We start from the raw sequence: 16,900 nt of genomic DNA, 5'->3' as shown, positions 1-16,900 counted from the left end.
TTCTGCAGTAATGTTTTGCTTATTTGGAGATCCACCCCAGACAAATAATTATAACTAGTAAATAACGAATGAAGAATGAAAATAAATTGAACACTTACTTGTTTTCTTCTTAGATTTGGAAGCTTTGGCATATTCACGGATATGACACCAGTTGTATGATGCAGTTAGTGAGACACTGGATCTTGGATCAATATTTCCATGACATTTGGATAACATACATAACATCTGTCTCCTGTTATTGAATGATGTCAAAGTGGAAGGAAATTTCTGGATAAAAGCAGGTTGTACCTTTGAAAAGAGACCAGTCTGTAGTCGCCATAAAACCCTCCATGTATTCATAATCTGCAATATAGTATAAAAAGGAAATTTTTAAACTGGTTGATTAAAACCTGCAATATATTATTATTCCTGAGGCCCTTACATTATTTAAGAGAGAAAGTTTATAGTTGGGTCAGTAATCAAGATGTTGGTATGTTAATTACAAGATTAGAGCATCAGGCTCACAATCACGATGTAGTGAGTTCGATTCCTAGACCAGTCCATGTGTTGTATTCTTGACCAAGACACTTTATTTTCACATTGCTCAAGTTCACTCAGCTTTAGAAATGAGTTGCAATGTCACCAGTGCCCAGCTTGACCTTTGCCTTTCCCTTGGATAACATTGGTGGTGTGGAGAGGGGAGGCTGGTATACATGGGTGACTGTTTGTCTTCTATAAACAACCTTGCCCAGACTTGTGCCTTGGAGGAGAACTAATATCTCCTCAGTTCTGGAGCCATCAGTGTTACCCAGAAGTGACACCAGATGGTCTTACCCTCTGACCGTGGGTTAGAGGTAGGTGCCTCATTTGGGATGCACAGTCTGCGACTCCTTTGCTCCCACCCACATTCATGACCGGAGGGTGTTTTAATAGTAGTAATAGTAGTAGTAGCAACAGCTGTGGTAGTGATAGAGAAATGCTACATTCTGAGTTCAAAGGATTATTATTATTATTATTAGTAGTAGTAGTAGTAGTAGTAGTTGTTTGTTCCTTCTCGAGCCATGCCTGGCTCATAAGGGCCGGTTTCCCAGTTTCCTTGGCGTATAGGTTCCCCACTTAGACAGGATGCTGGTCCGTTGCAGGTGAGCTGCAAGATGCAGGAGGAAAGAGTGAAAGAAAGTTGTGGCAAAAGAGTCAGCAGAAGTTCACCATTACCTTCTGCCAGAGCCGCATGGAGCTAAGCACACACATCGCCCTGTCTGAGATTCGAACCCGCGATCTCTCGACTGCGTAGTAGTAGTAGTCAATAAAATAAAGTACCAGACAATTACTGGGGTTGATGGCACTAACTACCCACCTCACAATTGTTGGCCTTGTGCCAAAATTTGAAACCATTATTAATAAGAGTAGTTAACTGGTGGATTGGCTGAATCATTAGCATATTGGGGAAAATGTTTGGCTCTTGAGTCAAATATTTCCAAGGTCAACTTATCCTTTCATCTCTCTGAGTCGATAAAATAAGAACCAGTTAAGTATTGGGGATGGATGGTATTGATTAAAACCCTCTCCTCAAAACTGCTGGTCTACATTAGAAATAATTATTTGTTAGAACAGTGGATAGCAGAATAGACAGAGCACTGAACAACATGCTTTAGAATATTCAGTGATGTCAAGGTTGAGAGCTGACGGAATCATTATCATGCCGGGAAAAATGTTTAGTGGTATTTCTTCTGACTTTACATTCTGTGTTCAAATGCCACCAGGGTTGACTTTGCCTTTCATCCTTTCAGAGTCGATAAAATAAGTACCAGTTAAGTACTTAGGTCAATGTAATTGACTTGTTCCTTCCCTTGAAATTACCGACCTTGTTCCAAAATTTGAAAGCAAAATCTCAGAGGTTTGGCAAAAGTCATGAGTGTTGTGAAGATAAACAATTATTGAGTTTCAGATTGTTTTGTTGTTCAATCATAAGTATTTAATGCACAAGTGTGTCCACTGGTATTGTAAATGACCAGAACTATACTGTAACATACCAAGACAGTAACAACAATGATTTCATAGAAATGGACCCTTCCTCAAGATAAAAAAAAAAAACATTAACAATTTTTTTTCCTCTGAAAATGTGATCCAGTGCCTATGTTAGAAATCATTGTAATAATGTTCATTTTTTTAGGGTTTATTTTATTTTATTATATAGCTATATAATACACATTTATATGATACATTTATAATACAAAACCACATTAAGACCAAAATTCCGCTATGGTAGGCCCTTCGACCCCACAGGTCTTCATACTCTGTCCTGCCACCTAAATGCTGGCCGCTTTGCTCATTACACAGAGCTAAACCTAATCATTAAGCAGGTGCCTGGCTTGGATTAATATCCCTTCCGTTCTGGAGCCATCAGGTTATCCAGAGTGAGACCAGATAGTCTTACCCTCTAACCCTGGGTTAAAGGTAGGTGCCTCATTGAAAACGCACAGTCTGCGACTCCTTCGTTCCCTCCCACATCCTGGACGCTGCAGTTAATGGCAGGGTCACTGCTTCTGCAGCCGAATGTTATAAAACCTTGAAGTATTGGGACCTGACAGTGAACTATCTCATCCAACCTGTGACGTTTAAGATGTTCGGAGGGACTGGGCCACATACCGCGAAGTTCTTGTCAACGTTGGCAGCTCGCCTCACCAAGGTGTTAGGTGTGCCCATGAGGACGTTTAGTTTTCCCAACACCTTAGTGTTGCCATCGCCCAAAGTAATGCTGCAAGCGTTCTGGCTTGCTTTGGTAGGTTCTGTTAAATCTTGTGGTGTGCGACCAGTTGCTGTGATAAAAAAAAAAAATTCCTCACAAATAGTTTAAATACAGTTTTAACAGAAAGATTTGGAAGAATTAGATGAGAGTTCTCTGGTAATTTTCTTTCTTGTAAATAAATGTTTATGTTAATTAAAAAATTAGCCAACAAAATCTTATAAAATGACAATGTTCTAAAAGATGTACATGTTTATGTTATATATTAAAATAAAAAAACCTTACTTAGTATTTCTCTTTAAAAAATTAAAAAGAACATTAAAATGCAAATACAACATTGAAGAAATCACAAACATGAGTGAAGAAAGAAAAAAAACATCAATTCAACACTAAGTGCCTTAATTGGTCACACACTACAAGGTTCAACAGAACCAACTGAAGCAAGCCAACACGCTCACGGCTTTACCACTGGAGATGGCGAGGCTAAGGCGTTGGAACAGCCAAGCACCTTCACGGGCACTACCTGATTCATCGGTAAGGCGAGCCGCCAACGACAAGAACTTCGTTGTTACTGGTCCAGGACCTCCAAACGTCTCAAACGCCACTGACTGAAAGAAATGGTCCACTGACAAGTCTCGATACTTAAGGAATTTGTTCCGTTCGGCTAGGGAAGCAGAGACCTTCCCATTTACTGAGGTATCTAGAATGTGGGAAGATGCAAGGAAGTTATAGACTATGACGTTCAAGATGAGGCACCTACCTCTTACCCAGGAAAAAAAGGGCAAGACTATCTGGTCTCTTCCCATCCCACGGGATCCAGAATTGAAGGGATATTAACCCGAGTTAGGGCTCGCTTGTTTTGGTTTTTCATTCTTGCGCAAGACAATAGATGTTTGGGGGGAATGTACGGCAAAAAATATCTCAGTTCAAGTTAGGTACTTCTTAATCTCATCGATCAAGGTGCAATATGGAGAAATGAAAGACAAATACTGTAAAATATTATTGCATCGACGCCGGTGGACGTTTCTACCACTCAAGGACACAGTAAATAGCCTCAAGGTGGTAACTCGAGCTGCTAGAAAAAACAGCCAAATTTCCTTCAAATTACACTCTGCTGTATAAAAGAGGAAGAACGCGTTGGACAATTCAGTCCTATATACACTGTGTAATTAAAAAGATGGGATGGTCACGGTCGAGACGTCTTTGATTATGAGTCTACTGGGTTGGAAGCTGACCTGCGGTGAGACAACCTCATCCACCGGTCGCAGTATTTATAATTTGAATTCTCTGTTTTTTTGGTGGTTTTGAGAATGGATCACCTCTTCATTGATAGCTTGGTTTACAAAGGTGAAGCAATTACTTATATTTAATGAATATAAATAAATATTTTATTCCACGAGGAAACGAAGCCGCAATGTTGTCGCTCGACCTAGCAGACAAACTTTCCTACAATTACACTTCAAAACAAGAAAAACACATTTTGATAATACAGTTCATGATTCATTATGCATGAAAATAAGATGGGATGGTCACCGCTGAAACGCCTTTGATTATAGATCTGACTTAGGACTAAGCGATAATGAAGTTATTGCAAGTAAAGAACTTATCAAAACAAGCGAAACAAGAAACCTGTCAAGGGCAAAACTTGCAAATTATTTCTAATAATATATATGACATATATTCAAGCAATAAGTTTCTGATTCCACTATGTTTCGTCACGTTTATCAAATTAAAGAAATGTAAGAACAAATGTTTTTACATAATAAAAGCTAAAAACTTTGACAAGAGAAACCAAAATTACTGACCGAGGGGCACATGTTAAATGTTTGGCTAGCACTAGTTTTGTATTTACATGTAATTCACTCTGACGCTGCGTAGAATTGAATCGGAGGTTAAATAAGTCTTTATAAATCAAATAGTGTTTTAAAGAAATAAAACTAATTATAATAACTAATTATTCTTATTGCTGTTATTAATATTAATCCAAACAAAAAAGATGAATTACTAAATACCAAACTAAATATAGTTGATAGCTTTACACGTTGCCAACTTGACTACTTTAAAATATTTTCTCTTTAAATTCTTTTACTTTTCTCTTCATTTAAATATAAACCACAAAATTAAACCTTATATTAGCTGCTTTACCATCACTAAAACAAATATTTATGAGATATTTAGCTAAGCCATTAAAAAAAGCCATAATAGAGAGAATTGCGACTGATTTTGATCTCCTTGTTCTTTTTTTAAAGGCTTTTGTTTGTAATTAAGAAATGTTTTTGTAAACCCTTCACAATTCGTTGTGAAATGACTTCGGACATGGTAAGTTTATCTCCTTAATTATATCATTCTTTACACATTTTCTTATATTATAGGAACTTGAAATGATATTTGAAAATATTTCAAAGGAAGGACCAAGAGATTTCTGATAAAAAATTTCGTGTTGTCCTTGCGGTGTTTGGCAGACAGACAATAGACATTGCTCGTTTAATCTTATTTCGAACCTTTTCGTCTGAGTTCAAATCTTCCCGAAGGCCTCCGTTGTCTTTCACCTTCTCAGGGTCAGTAAAATAGAATACACTTGTGTTGAATCATTACTATTTCTCAACAACTTACAGCTTTGTGTCAATCTTTCAGACAATAGGGTTGCGAATTGAAATCCTACAGCAAGCTGTGTGAATTATTGTTTCTGGTCGACGTAAGCTAAATGAATTATAATGACTACTATTAACTGTTTATCCCAGTAATAGGCTGCTGGGGTAGAAACTTTAAATTAAAAAAAAAATCACTCTCTACTCACTGCTTTAATTAATTAATGCTTGAAGTCCTGACTCATATTTTATTAATTATTATTGTTGTTGTTGTTATTAAGGCGATGAACTGGCAGAATCATCAGCTCCGGACCAAATATTTAGCAGCATTTTTGGTTCTTTACGTTCTGAGTTCAAATCTCGCCGAGGTCAATTTTGCCTCTCATCCTTTCGGAGTCAACAAGATATAGTACCAGTCAAGTATTGGGGGTTGTTGTAATCGATTTACCCCCTCCTAAATTGCTAGACGTGTCCCAAAATTTAAGCCATTAATAATAATGTCATAATAGTTTCAAGTTTTGGCACAAGGCTAGCAATTTCGGGATGGGGGCAAGTCGATTATATCAACTTCTTGCTTTTCATCCTTTCGGGGTCGATAAATTAAGTACCAGTTACGCACTGGGGTCGATGTAATCGACTTTAATACCTGTGTCTGTCCTTGTTTAGCTCCTTGTGGGTAATAAAGAAATAGGTATTTAGTTTATCGACTCCAAAAGAGTGAAAGGCATAGTCGACCTCAGCAGAATTTGAACTCGGAACGTGAAGACGGACGAAATGCCGCTAAGCATTCTGCCCGGCGGGCTAACGATTCTCCAAGTTCGACACCTTAATGGTTTCAAATTCTGGCCCAAATAATGATGTTAGAGGGGTGTAGTTAATATAATTTTCCTGATACTTGATTGATAATTATTTTAACCATTCTGGTGAAAAGATGAAAGTAGTCTTTAAACTCAGAACATAACTAAAATAGGAAAATGCATAACAGTCTTCAGAAATAGATGTTGCCACTCCTTTACAAATGATGAAAATATATATAATAATTTTGGAAATAAAATGGGCTGGTTTTGACAAATAAATATTTAAAATTTTATTTACATTCCTGGCATAAAAATAAGCATTTCCTAAACATCACAAAGTAAATAAGTTCACCATAAAATGACTCTAGATATCTGAAAAATTTTGTGTTTGTGTAAAGGAACATAGCTAGGCGCATGAGTGGCTGTGTGGTAAGTAGCTTGCTAACCAACCACATGGTTCCGGGTTCAGTCCCACTGCGTGGCATCTTGGGCAAGTGTCTTCTGCTATAGCCCCAGGCCGACCAATGCCTTGTGAGTGGATTTGGTAGACAGAAACTGAAAGAAGCCTGTCGTATATATGTATATATGTATATGCATGTGTGTGTTTGTGTGTCTGTCCCCCTAGCATTGCTTGACGACCGATGCTGGTGTGTTTACGTCCCCGTCACTTAGCGGTTCGGCAAAAGAGACCGATAAAATAAGTACTGGGCTTACAAAAGAATAAGTCCCGGGGGCGATTTGCTCGACTAAAGGCGGTGCTCCAGCATGGCCGCAGTCAAATGACTGAAACAAGTAAAAGAGTAAAGAGTAAAGTGATTGTTATTTTGTTTAATTCGGATTTGGATCAAAGACAATAACTTCCTCGTTCACAAGTGCAGATCCTTATTCTTCTACATTTTAGTTTTAAAATGTTGTCTACCAAGTTGTGAACACTATGTAATCTTATATTTTGCTCTTGCAGCCAACTTATCTCCCAGCACCACCTCAAGATCCTAATGCTGCCGACCAGTGCAGACTATGGATTGGTAACCTTGACCCTCGTGTTACAGAGTAAGTATAACAGCATCTTTTGTCTTTTCCAATTCTCAATCACTGATCCTTATAAAATGATGAAGATACGGGCGCAGGAGTGGCTGTGTGGTAAGTAGCTTGCTTACCAACCACATGGTTCCGGGTTCAGTCCCACTGCGTGGCACCTTGGGCAAGTGTCTTCTACTATAGCCTCGGGCCGACCAAAGCCTTGTGAGTGGATTTGGTAGACGGAAACTGAAAAAAGCCTGTCGTATATATATATGTATGTGTGTGTATATGTTTGTGTGTCTGTGTTTGTCCCCCTAGCATTGCTTGACAACCGATGCTGGTGTGTTTATGTCCCCCGTCACTTAGCGGTTCGGCAAAAGAGACCGATAGAATAAGTACTGGGCTTACAAAGAATAAGTCCTGGGGTCGAGTTGCTCGACTAAAGGCAGTGCTCCAGCATGGCCGCAGTCAACTGACTGAAACAAGTAAATAAAAAAATACTAATTATTTACTATTCATTAAGAAGATTCATTCAACCCTTAATCAAATTTAACCCATTAGCATTTAAACCATCCCAAATATTCTACCTATTCAAACCAGTCAGATCCAGACTGTCACACCTAGCCCTACCATGTCATCCTAAAAATATGCAATGACATCATTGATTTCGCAAAGCTATGAGATAATGTATGATGAATCTAAAACAATGTAAATAAAAAAGATTACATTTGACAGAGTGATCTGAATGCTAAAGGGATATGGTAGAAATAGCAATTTAAATGTTTTGAAGTAATTCACATCTTTGGTATCTAGAATAGGTTTTGAATCTCAGTTCACATTTTGCAATGTAGTATTTAATTGTGTTGTATATAAGTCCATGCAGTTTATACACAGTGAGGTAGTCCAGTTATGTTTTATCTAGATTGATGTATTGATAGTCTTTGGCCTAATCACTTGTATAGTTAATCAGGTTGTACAGAAATATATGCCCAGCAAATGGTGTAGCAACATTATAATTAAACTGTTTCAAGAGTAAAGGTAAGGCTTTAGTGAGAAGTAATTACAAAGGTATCAAATTGCTGAACCAGGTCTTGAAAGCTTCTGAAGGAGTTATGGTGTTCCTTTTTAGGAAGAGAATTAGATTGGCTGAGATACAGTTCAATTTTGTGCTAGGAAGAAGTACCACTGACGCTCTTCTAATAAACAAAATATTTAGCCAGGAGTGGCTGTGTGGTAAGTAGCTTGCTTACCAACCACATGGTTCCAGGTTCAGTCCCACTGCATGGCACCTTGGGCAAGTGTCTTCTACTATAGCCTCGGGCCGACCAAAGCCTTGTGAGTGGATTTGGAAGACAGAAACTGAAAGAAGCCCGTCGTATATATGTATATATATATATGTGTGTGTGTGCCTGTATGTTTGTGTTTGTCCCCCTAGCATTGCTTGACAACCGATGCTGGTGTGTTTATGTCCCCGTCACTTAGCGGTTCAGCAAAAGAGACCGATAGAATAAGTACTGGGCTTACAAAGAATAAGTCCCAGGGTCGAGTTGCTCGACTAAAGGCGGTGCTCCGGCATGGCCGCAGTCAAGTGACTGAAACAAGTAAAAGAGTAAAAAGAGTAGCCAAAAGTAAACTGCTGTACTTGACTTTTGTCAACTGGAGAAAGCCTCCCTGATCTGGTGGTTGCTGCAGAAGCTAGGAACAGGTAATTGGCTGATGATAGGTGTCCAAGCCATGTACAAGGATTCTGTCAGCAGGCTAACAATTAACAATGAGTATGGTGATGACTTTAGTGTGCAAGCTGGAGCTCAGCTCTCAGTCACCTTATTATTGTTCTCCAGGCTATAACAGGTTTTTGAGACTGTTACTCATAGGAACTTCTATATGCTGATAACCTTGTTCTATTAGCTGAAATGGTAGCAGAATTAGATAAAAATTTCAGGTATGAAAGTAAAGCTTGGAATCAAAGGGTCTTGAATTTAGAAAAGACCAAAATCCTAGTAAGCAGCAAAACAGTATATTTATCCCTTCAGGAGAATGGCAGTATTTGATTTGTAGAAAAGATGTAGGTAGTAATTCCATACAGTGTATCCAGATATGCTGATAACCTTGTTCTGTTAGCTGAAATGGTAGCAGGATTAGATAAAAATTTCTGGTGTGAAAGTAAAACTGGGAATCAAAGGGCTATGTATATGGTATTGGAGCCACTGGAAGAGTAACAGAGAAAGAAGTCTTGTCTGTGGCAGATGTGCAGGAGCAATAAAAACTAAGAACACATCAAAAGTAAATTTCCTTAAATGCCCAGGAGGATCCTTAGAGGTAGTAGACAGTTTCTGTTACCTAGGCGACCTAATTAGCATTGGAGGAGGATATTCTAAAAATTAAGTTGCTGGAGGAAGTTCACAGCTATTACTTCTGTTGATAACAAAAGGTCTCTTAGAATGAATGGTAGAGTGTATGCTACTCCTCTTTGTAATTCACATCTCTCTGACTATGGCATTATTTGTTCAGCTGCTGTAATTGCAGCAACTGAACTGTACATATTCCTTCCCTTAGTTTGTGCTATCAGTAATCTCTCTTCTTGTAATCACTCCACTTACCATTCATCTTTCATTCACAGGATAATCCCTTACTACTATATATTCACTGAATCCCAGTTTCCCTGAACTCCCTCTCATCTCTACCATTGATGTCCCTTTTTGTAACTCATTATATCTACCTCTATGTTCACCTAACTTCTGTCCCTCTGCATCTTCTCTTTCCCCCATACTTCATCCTCCCTACCTACCCATCCAGAAATCCTCGATTCTCTGCACCCTGCTTCTCGTCTCTCTCTAACCATCATATACCTTGAGGTATGCCCTGCTACTTCGTCTCCCCATCTGTCAGCTCTTTCCTGCTGAGGTCGCCATGTATCTCTACAGCATGACACCTTTTCCTATCCCTCTTTCCTACTTCAGCCTCTCCACCCATAGCACAATGTTACCTGCCTCAGCACTGTCCCCCTATTCTCTGAAGGGATCTTGTCTTGCGTGTTAATTGGAGACACCAATAGTGCTGGTGCCATGAAAAATGCACCTACTACACTCTGTAAATTGGTTGGCATTAGGAGTGGCATCTAGCCATAGAAACCTTGCTAAAACAGATACTGGGGACCAGATAAGCCCTTAAGCTAGTCAGAGCCTTTTAAACAGTCCAGCTCATGCCAATATGTATGTTAAGTGATGATGATGATGAATGAACTATTATCAATTTGAAAGAATTGAATGATTCTAACCAAGTTCTTGAAGAGTTTGCATATAATATTAACTGTTTAATTTGATATGTATTCAAAATACACTGGATGTCTTTTTCAGTGAAATATTGCCTTTCTGTTGCTTTATAAGTATAATTTACCACTATAAATATACCTTTCAGATTTGCTTTACTTAAAATCCTTCAGAAATTTGGTAATCTTTTGAAATTTGATTTGATGTACCACAAGTCAGGACCAGACCAGGGTAAACACAGAGGATATTGTTTTGCTACTTATGAAAATAAAGAGGTGAGATAATTTACTGAGATTTCATTTAACTTAACAACAACTGCTGGGTTTCAACTTAATCTGGTTAATAATGAGTGAGGGTAACAGATTGCTGGTCTACAGATTAACTTGGTTGATATTGAGATAGATTAAGGCAGCAAGCTGGCAGACTCATTAGTAGCATTTTGCCCGTCTTTAAGTTTTCAGTTGAAATTCCACTGAGGTTGACTTTGCCTTTCATCTTTTTGGGGGCCGATAAAATAAGTACCATCTGAGTACTGAGGTTGATGTAATTGACTTAGCCCCACCCCCGAAATTGCTGGCCCAAGTTTTAAACCAATATTGAGACAAATTGCTGGTCTACAGGCCAACAGTTGACATTTAAGGCATTTAGGCATTTGTAGGTTCTCTTGGGAAGTGGGGTGTCAGTTGGTTTTTCATAGAATCGATGTTGGTGTAATTTGGCTTGAGGTTTTTAAGTTGTTGTGTGGGGACAACTATGGCAGGAACAGAATGGAAGAGGACTGCAAATCTTGGATGGATTGATAGAACTGATTGGTCAGTTTGAGATTTGACTGGTGAAATACTGTGGAGACGAGATGTAGAGGTGTTTATGTTGGTCAACTTAGGTGGAACGGTACTTTAATTCTGTGAACAGCCTTTTTTGTGTGTGTTTAAATAGCAACAACAGAGTCTCAGAGATATGTTTAAGAAAGCTGTCTTATTGGTGCCTGTAGTGTTAATGTCAGAAAGGTGCAAAAGCCAGGTGTTTTAGAGGGAGATGAGTTGAGGTAGATGCTTTCAGTGAAGGATGAGAGAGAGAACTCTTCACTCATTCTGAGGGAAGTGTTCATGGAGTGATAGAAATGGTAGGTTCCCTTAAAGGAATGAGGAAGGATTGACCATAACGCTTTCACATTTAGATTCTATCAAACATAACATTTATTCCCATTGTTTTGAATTTATCCTGCATTATCTTGAAGCCTTGAGGTTTTGATTATGGGACAGTATATTTTTAGACTAACATTGTAGGGTAGGTGTGAGAGGCTGGATCTGGTTACTTTGAACATAAAGCATGAAGAATATTTTGGCCAGATATGTCGGGTAAAGGGTTAAATTTGACTGGAAATCTGTGTTGCAAATATCAAAGTAAAATAATTAGTAGGAAGATTGAATACTGCCTAAGTGTAGGGAATTTTCAGAAATAGGCTGGAATCTAGGGGTCAACCTGGACAGCAGCAGACAGGTTTGAAATGTTTATATCTGAGGAACAATAAACATAGTTACAAATGTATTGTTTTTATTGTCTTTATTCACTTTATATAAACCACGCTGTTTAAAAAAAAAGAGGTGTCAACATTTATTGTTTAGTCCGTGTTTTCATCATCGCTAAAATGAAATCTAATTATGATTGTTATTCATTTACTTTCAGGAAGCAAGTTATGCCTGCCAATGTCTTGATGGGAAACTTCTTTTGTCAAAAAACTTATCCGTCAAATTGGCACATTCAGATAAAGATGTATGTTTTTATTACTCTGTATAATCTATGATCGTTAAAATGTTGTATCAGAATTATTTTATTATTGAATATTTAAGAAGTTTCTTTAGGCAGCAAGCTGGCAGAATCATTAGCACGCCAGGCAAAATGCTCAGCAGCAGTCCATCTGTCTTTATGTTCAGAGTTCAAATTCTGCCAAAGTCGACTTTGCCTTTCATCTTCTCTGGGTTGATAAAATAAGTATCAGTTAAACACTGGGTCTACTTTGCCTTTCGTCCTTTTAGGATTGATAAAATAAGTACCAATTGAGCATGGGTTGATGTAATCAATCAACCTATCCCTCCCCCGAAGTTGCTGGCCTTGTGCTAAAACTTGAAGGCAATATTTAGGAAGTTTCTTACAGCACTGTGAGAAGACTATCTAAGTTTTATGGCCATGCATTAGTCATACTTCTTACATCATCATCATCGTTTAGCGTCCGCTTTCCATGCTGGCATGGGTTGGACGGTTCAACTGGGGTCTGGGAAGCCAGAAGGCTGCACCAGGCCCAGTCTGATCTGGCAATGTTTCTACGGCTGGATGCCCTTCCTAACGCCAACCACTCCGTGAGTGTAGTGGGTGCTTTTTACGTGCCACCGGCACAGGTGCCAGACGAGGCTGGCAAACGGCCACGATCGGATGGTGCTTTTTACGTGCCACCGGCATGGGGACCAGGCGAACTTGCAAACGGCCACGATCAGATGGTGCTTTTTATGTGCCACTGGCACGAGGCCAGTCGGGGTGGTGCTGGCAACGGCCACGAACGGATGGTTCTCTTATGTACCACTGGCACTGGTATCACAGCTGCAATTTCCATTGATGTTGATCGATTTTGATTTTGATTTTCACTTGCCTCAACAGGTCTTCACAAGCAACAGTTTTATACATTAATTGTGGATCTTATCCCATGGATTATAATTCATAATAAATTGGTTATAAGTTATAGTATATTAATTACAAGTCATAATACATTAGTTCAGAGTTAAAAGATTAAGAGTCATATCACATTGAATTAAGATTCCCTTTGTCTCCAGTGTCCACATTCTATTAACTGAGATTTCAGATTTGTCTTGCTTGGACAAAATAAATGATTAAGCTAATGATCTTTTCTCCTCACAAGTGTAAATTTAATTAACTAAAATCTCTTGACTGACTAAGCATATTGGCACTGACCTTGTTATATTGATACGAGTTTGGCTAAATTGCAGACTTAAAGCCTTGAATTTGCTCCTTTTACAGAACTCTTTAATTTTCAATGTGACTTTCATTAATTTTGTAGAAATTAAGATGTTATAGAGTGATTTACTGAATGTTTTCATTCAGCATTTAGAACTGATTTAATCACTATAGTCTTACTTGTTTGTACATTTTTCTTTACTGATGAAACAAATACAAAACATTCTGTTAGAAATTATTTTAATCTTGGTCTTGAAATGAATTTTCTTTTTAATTACAAAGTTAAAAAACAAAATTTTGTTGTGCACTTAGTTGTTTTAACTTCTTTGCATCAATGAGGGAAAATGTTGAAACTATAAAAACAATTGAAAAATTATAAATTTTTTAAAACATCTTCATCTTATACCATGGACTACAAAATTTTGTGGAGAATATATTATTATGCCGAAATCCAGTCCTTGAACAGTAAAACAATAATATACGAGTTAATTCGTACCCAGAGAATGCTCATAAAACGAAAACTCATAAACAGAAAATAAAACTCATAAAAGCTTGTAAACCCAGTGTCTCTTAAAGCGGGTCTTTGTGAAGTGAGGTATTACTGTATCTATTTTGATGATTCCAAACTAAGAATATAAAGGGAGGTAACTAAATACTACAAACCATTTAGTTCAGGTGTTTGTAATTTTAATGGCTTTATTAGAGAGTGGGAAACTAGCAGCACTTCTGACCCTTTACAAAGTTTCTATGACTAGTTAGAGGAAGAGAGAAGATTATGCTTAGGTTCGGGATGTTGCTTGAATGCTTGCAGCAGAATAGACTTGACTCATCCAATCCTCAGATGGTGATGTTAAATCAGGCAAATGAATTCATTCTATCACTCTTGAACAGGAATGGTCCCTTTGATGGATTTCTGCATCGTTTCACTCACAAAACTTTAATTAACTGATGTTATGATAATAGGTTCTTGTTTGTGGTGTTATGCAGTTAAACTGAACCTGAAATCAGGTAGCTGCACCCAGCCCTGTCTGCAGAAATGAATACCTTTAGTTCCTGTTTCCTTCATTGTCATTATCATTGTTTAACGTCCACTTTCCATGCTGGCATGGGTTGGACGGTTTGACAGGAAACTGGTAATCTGAGGGGCTGCACCACGTTATAATCTGATTTGGCAAGGTTTCTACAGCTAGATGCCCTTCTTAACCCTATCGTTACTGTATTTATTTTGAGATGCTCCGTGTTTCTTTCAATTAATTTAAAATCTAACAAAGGATTTAGTAAAATAACTTAGTCATCATTAAGCTAGTGTTAGGAACATAAATTGTGACAAAGGTTTGATGGAAGATTTTAATTCAGAACCTATGAAAACTAGTCATTTGTACTACAGAGCCAGAGCCGGTTTTAGCCAGGTTGGTAATGAAAGGGTTAATGCCAAAAGCCTTAAACTTCATGGCTCTATTATGTAATTGATGAAAAGCACTCACAAGATATTTTAATATAGCAGCTAATTGATAACAGAATTGATAGACATCCAACCAAAATCAGTTTTTGCCTTGCCTTCTTGATTTTTTAAAATTTCTTTTATCTTTTTTATTGCAGCAAAACATTGGTTTACCATTAACGGTAAAAGTCTTGAAAGAAGATGCCAAATTAAGCAATATAGACAGCAATTCAGGACTAAGGTTAGTTGAAAGTATTCCATCTATTTGACGGGATTTTTTTGTCAATTTTACATTTGAGAAGTTCTTGGTTCCATTAATGGAATAAGGTGACGATAACAGCATTTATTTAGTCTAATCTATATTTGTTAGTTTCTTAAATAACATCTCTTTTACTGTTTTACTCTTTTACTTGTTTCAGTCATTTGACTGCGGCCATGCTGGAGCACCGCCTTTAGTCGAGCAAATCGACCCCGGGACTTATTCTTTGTAAGCCCAGTACTTATTCTATCGGTCGCTTTTGCCGAACCACTAAGTGACGGGGACGTAAACACACCAGCATCGGTTTTCAAGCAATGCTAAGGGGACAAACATATACATACACATACATATATATATATATATATATATATATACACACACACGACAGGCTTCTTTCAGTTTCCGTCTACCAAATCCACTCACAAGGCATTGGTCGGCCCAAGGCTATAGCAGAAGACACTTGCCCAAGATGCCACGCAGTGGGACTGAACCCAGAACCACGTGGTTCGTAGGCAAGCTACTAACCACACAGCCACTCCTGCGCCTATGTATAACAAAATTATTATTTCCTATTCGCTTCTATCTAGAAATCAAAGAAAATGGCTACTATTCCTTTCAAACTTTGCTTTTGTGACCCAGAAATTTGCTTGTCAGTTGCTTGACCGTAACCACTTGAGCTTGTCTCGTAATGACTGATAATATATGCATCTTTGATGATGAGCAGGAGTAGTGGGAGAGCATCATAGCCACGTGTTGAAAGGGATTCTTTGGGGTTTGAATAAATGTAACAAAAGCAAGTGTCAGGTATTGTTTTCCAACACATGCCTTTGTTCCAGTGATGACCAGGTCTCAAGATTGCTAGATTTAAGAGAATCAACTTGTTTTGTGGCAAAACATGAGTTGCTAATTTTCGTTTCACAAAACAAAAAGCCAAGTTCTTATCAGATGAATTCCCAAATTGTTTCCTTTTTTGACGTTTCAGTTCACGCAGCATTATTTTCCTTCCCTTTTTTGTAGCCGAGAAAGTAAGATCCGAGCAATTGAAGCAAAACTTCGAGCCATGGAAGAAACTCAGAAGGATTTCACTTACTCCCTGGCCCCTGCAGCAGCACCAGGGACCAGTAAATGGTGCTCATCTCAAATGGCAACCACTCGAAAACCACAAAATACTAAACCTTACAGACGAACTTTTTCTAAAAGATGAGGAACTTTTTTTTTCTTTTTTAAAGAAAGGAAGAAACATTAAAAAAAGACAAGCAAAAGCATCAAAGACCATTTTTCTGAAAAAAAAAATTAATAAATAAATAAAATGATGGAACATTTTTCTAAAATAAAAATGGTCATTTTCTGAATGGTCCATTCAAAGCGACCAATGTCAACACTGCAATGACAATAAATTTAATTCCTGTAAAAGAACGGAAGCAAATCTTGTCCATTTCTGCAGATATTTCTGTATTATTTTTTGTCCAAGTTTCAACAATTTCAGGTAACTTCATGTAATATAGTTTTTAGTTTGTAGTTGATTAATTAGTGCAAATGAAGAATGATGAGTGTAATTTGAGGATACTGGAGACAGAAATTCTGTCATCATCATGGATCAATTGAAAAAAAAATCTTCAGAAAGAGAGTAAGTTGATAAAAGGAAAAAAAAACGACTTTCAACTGAGAGCCATTGTCCACTGGAAAAATTCTGTTGATGACATCTAAACATATTCTTCTCTAGAATACACTTTATTTAACTTTAACATAAAACAGGATTTTTATAAAACTTGTGAACAGTTTGAAAGATGATCATAGTTGGACTGAATCTTGATACAATAATGCAAAAAAAAAA

General features: G+C 37.7%; 2 protein-coding genes across 7 annotated transcripts in view; one reads left to right on the top strand and one right to left on the bottom strand.

Moving 5' to 3' along the window:
• The window catches only part of LOC115224010 (ribosome-recycling factor, mitochondrial), a 17,731-nt gene extending 12,372 nt beyond the window's left edge, over window positions 1–5,359 (bottom strand). The window contains exons 1-2 of one of the 6 annotated variants that reach the window (XM_036512739.1): window positions 5,339–5,359; window positions 99–342 (exon numbers count right to left, since the gene is read on the bottom strand). In XM_036512739.1, coding sequence (XP_036368632.1) covers window positions 99–339 — 241 coding nt within the window. In that variant the 5' untranslated portion in view covers window positions 340–342; window positions 5,339–5,359. Of the gene's footprint in view, window positions 1–98; window positions 343–2,628; window positions 2,781–3,248; window positions 3,273–3,485; window positions 3,911–4,530; window positions 4,605–5,338 lie in introns of those variants that run through there. The other 5 variants (XM_029794796.2, XM_036512738.1, XM_036512737.1 and 2 more) reach the window with 5 other exon arrangements.
• On the top strand, window positions 4,762–16,900 carry LOC115223859 (probable RNA-binding protein 18). The gene is made up of 6 exons (XM_029794556.2): window positions 4,762–5,044; window positions 7,072–7,160; window positions 10,548–10,674; window positions 12,086–12,172; window positions 14,966–15,048; window positions 16,084–16,900. The coding sequence occupies exons 1-6, from the start codon at window positions 5,030–5,032 to the stop codon at window positions 16,268–16,270; spliced, it is 588 nt and encodes a 195-aa protein (XP_029650416.1). The 5' UTR covers window positions 4,762–5,029; the 3' UTR covers window positions 16,271–16,900.

This window comes from Octopus sinensis, linkage group LG24 (genome assembly GCF_006345805.1).
Source record: "Octopus sinensis linkage group LG24, ASM634580v1, whole genome shotgun sequence".
NCBI lineage: Eukaryota > Metazoa > Mollusca > Cephalopoda > Octopoda > Octopodidae > Octopus > Octopus sinensis.
This window is presented reverse-complemented; position numbering and strand designations above follow the sequence as displayed.

Coding starts and splice junctions, on each gene's coding strand:
- LOC115223859 (XM_029794556.2), top strand. Junction 7,161..10,547: donor CTTGACCCTCGTGTTACAGA/GTAAGTATAACA, acceptor TATACCTTTCAG/ATTTGCTTTACTTAAAATCC. Junction 10,675..12,085: donor CTACTTATGAAAATAAAGAG/GTGAGATAATTT, acceptor ATTTACTTTCAG/GAAGCAAGTTATGCCTGCCA.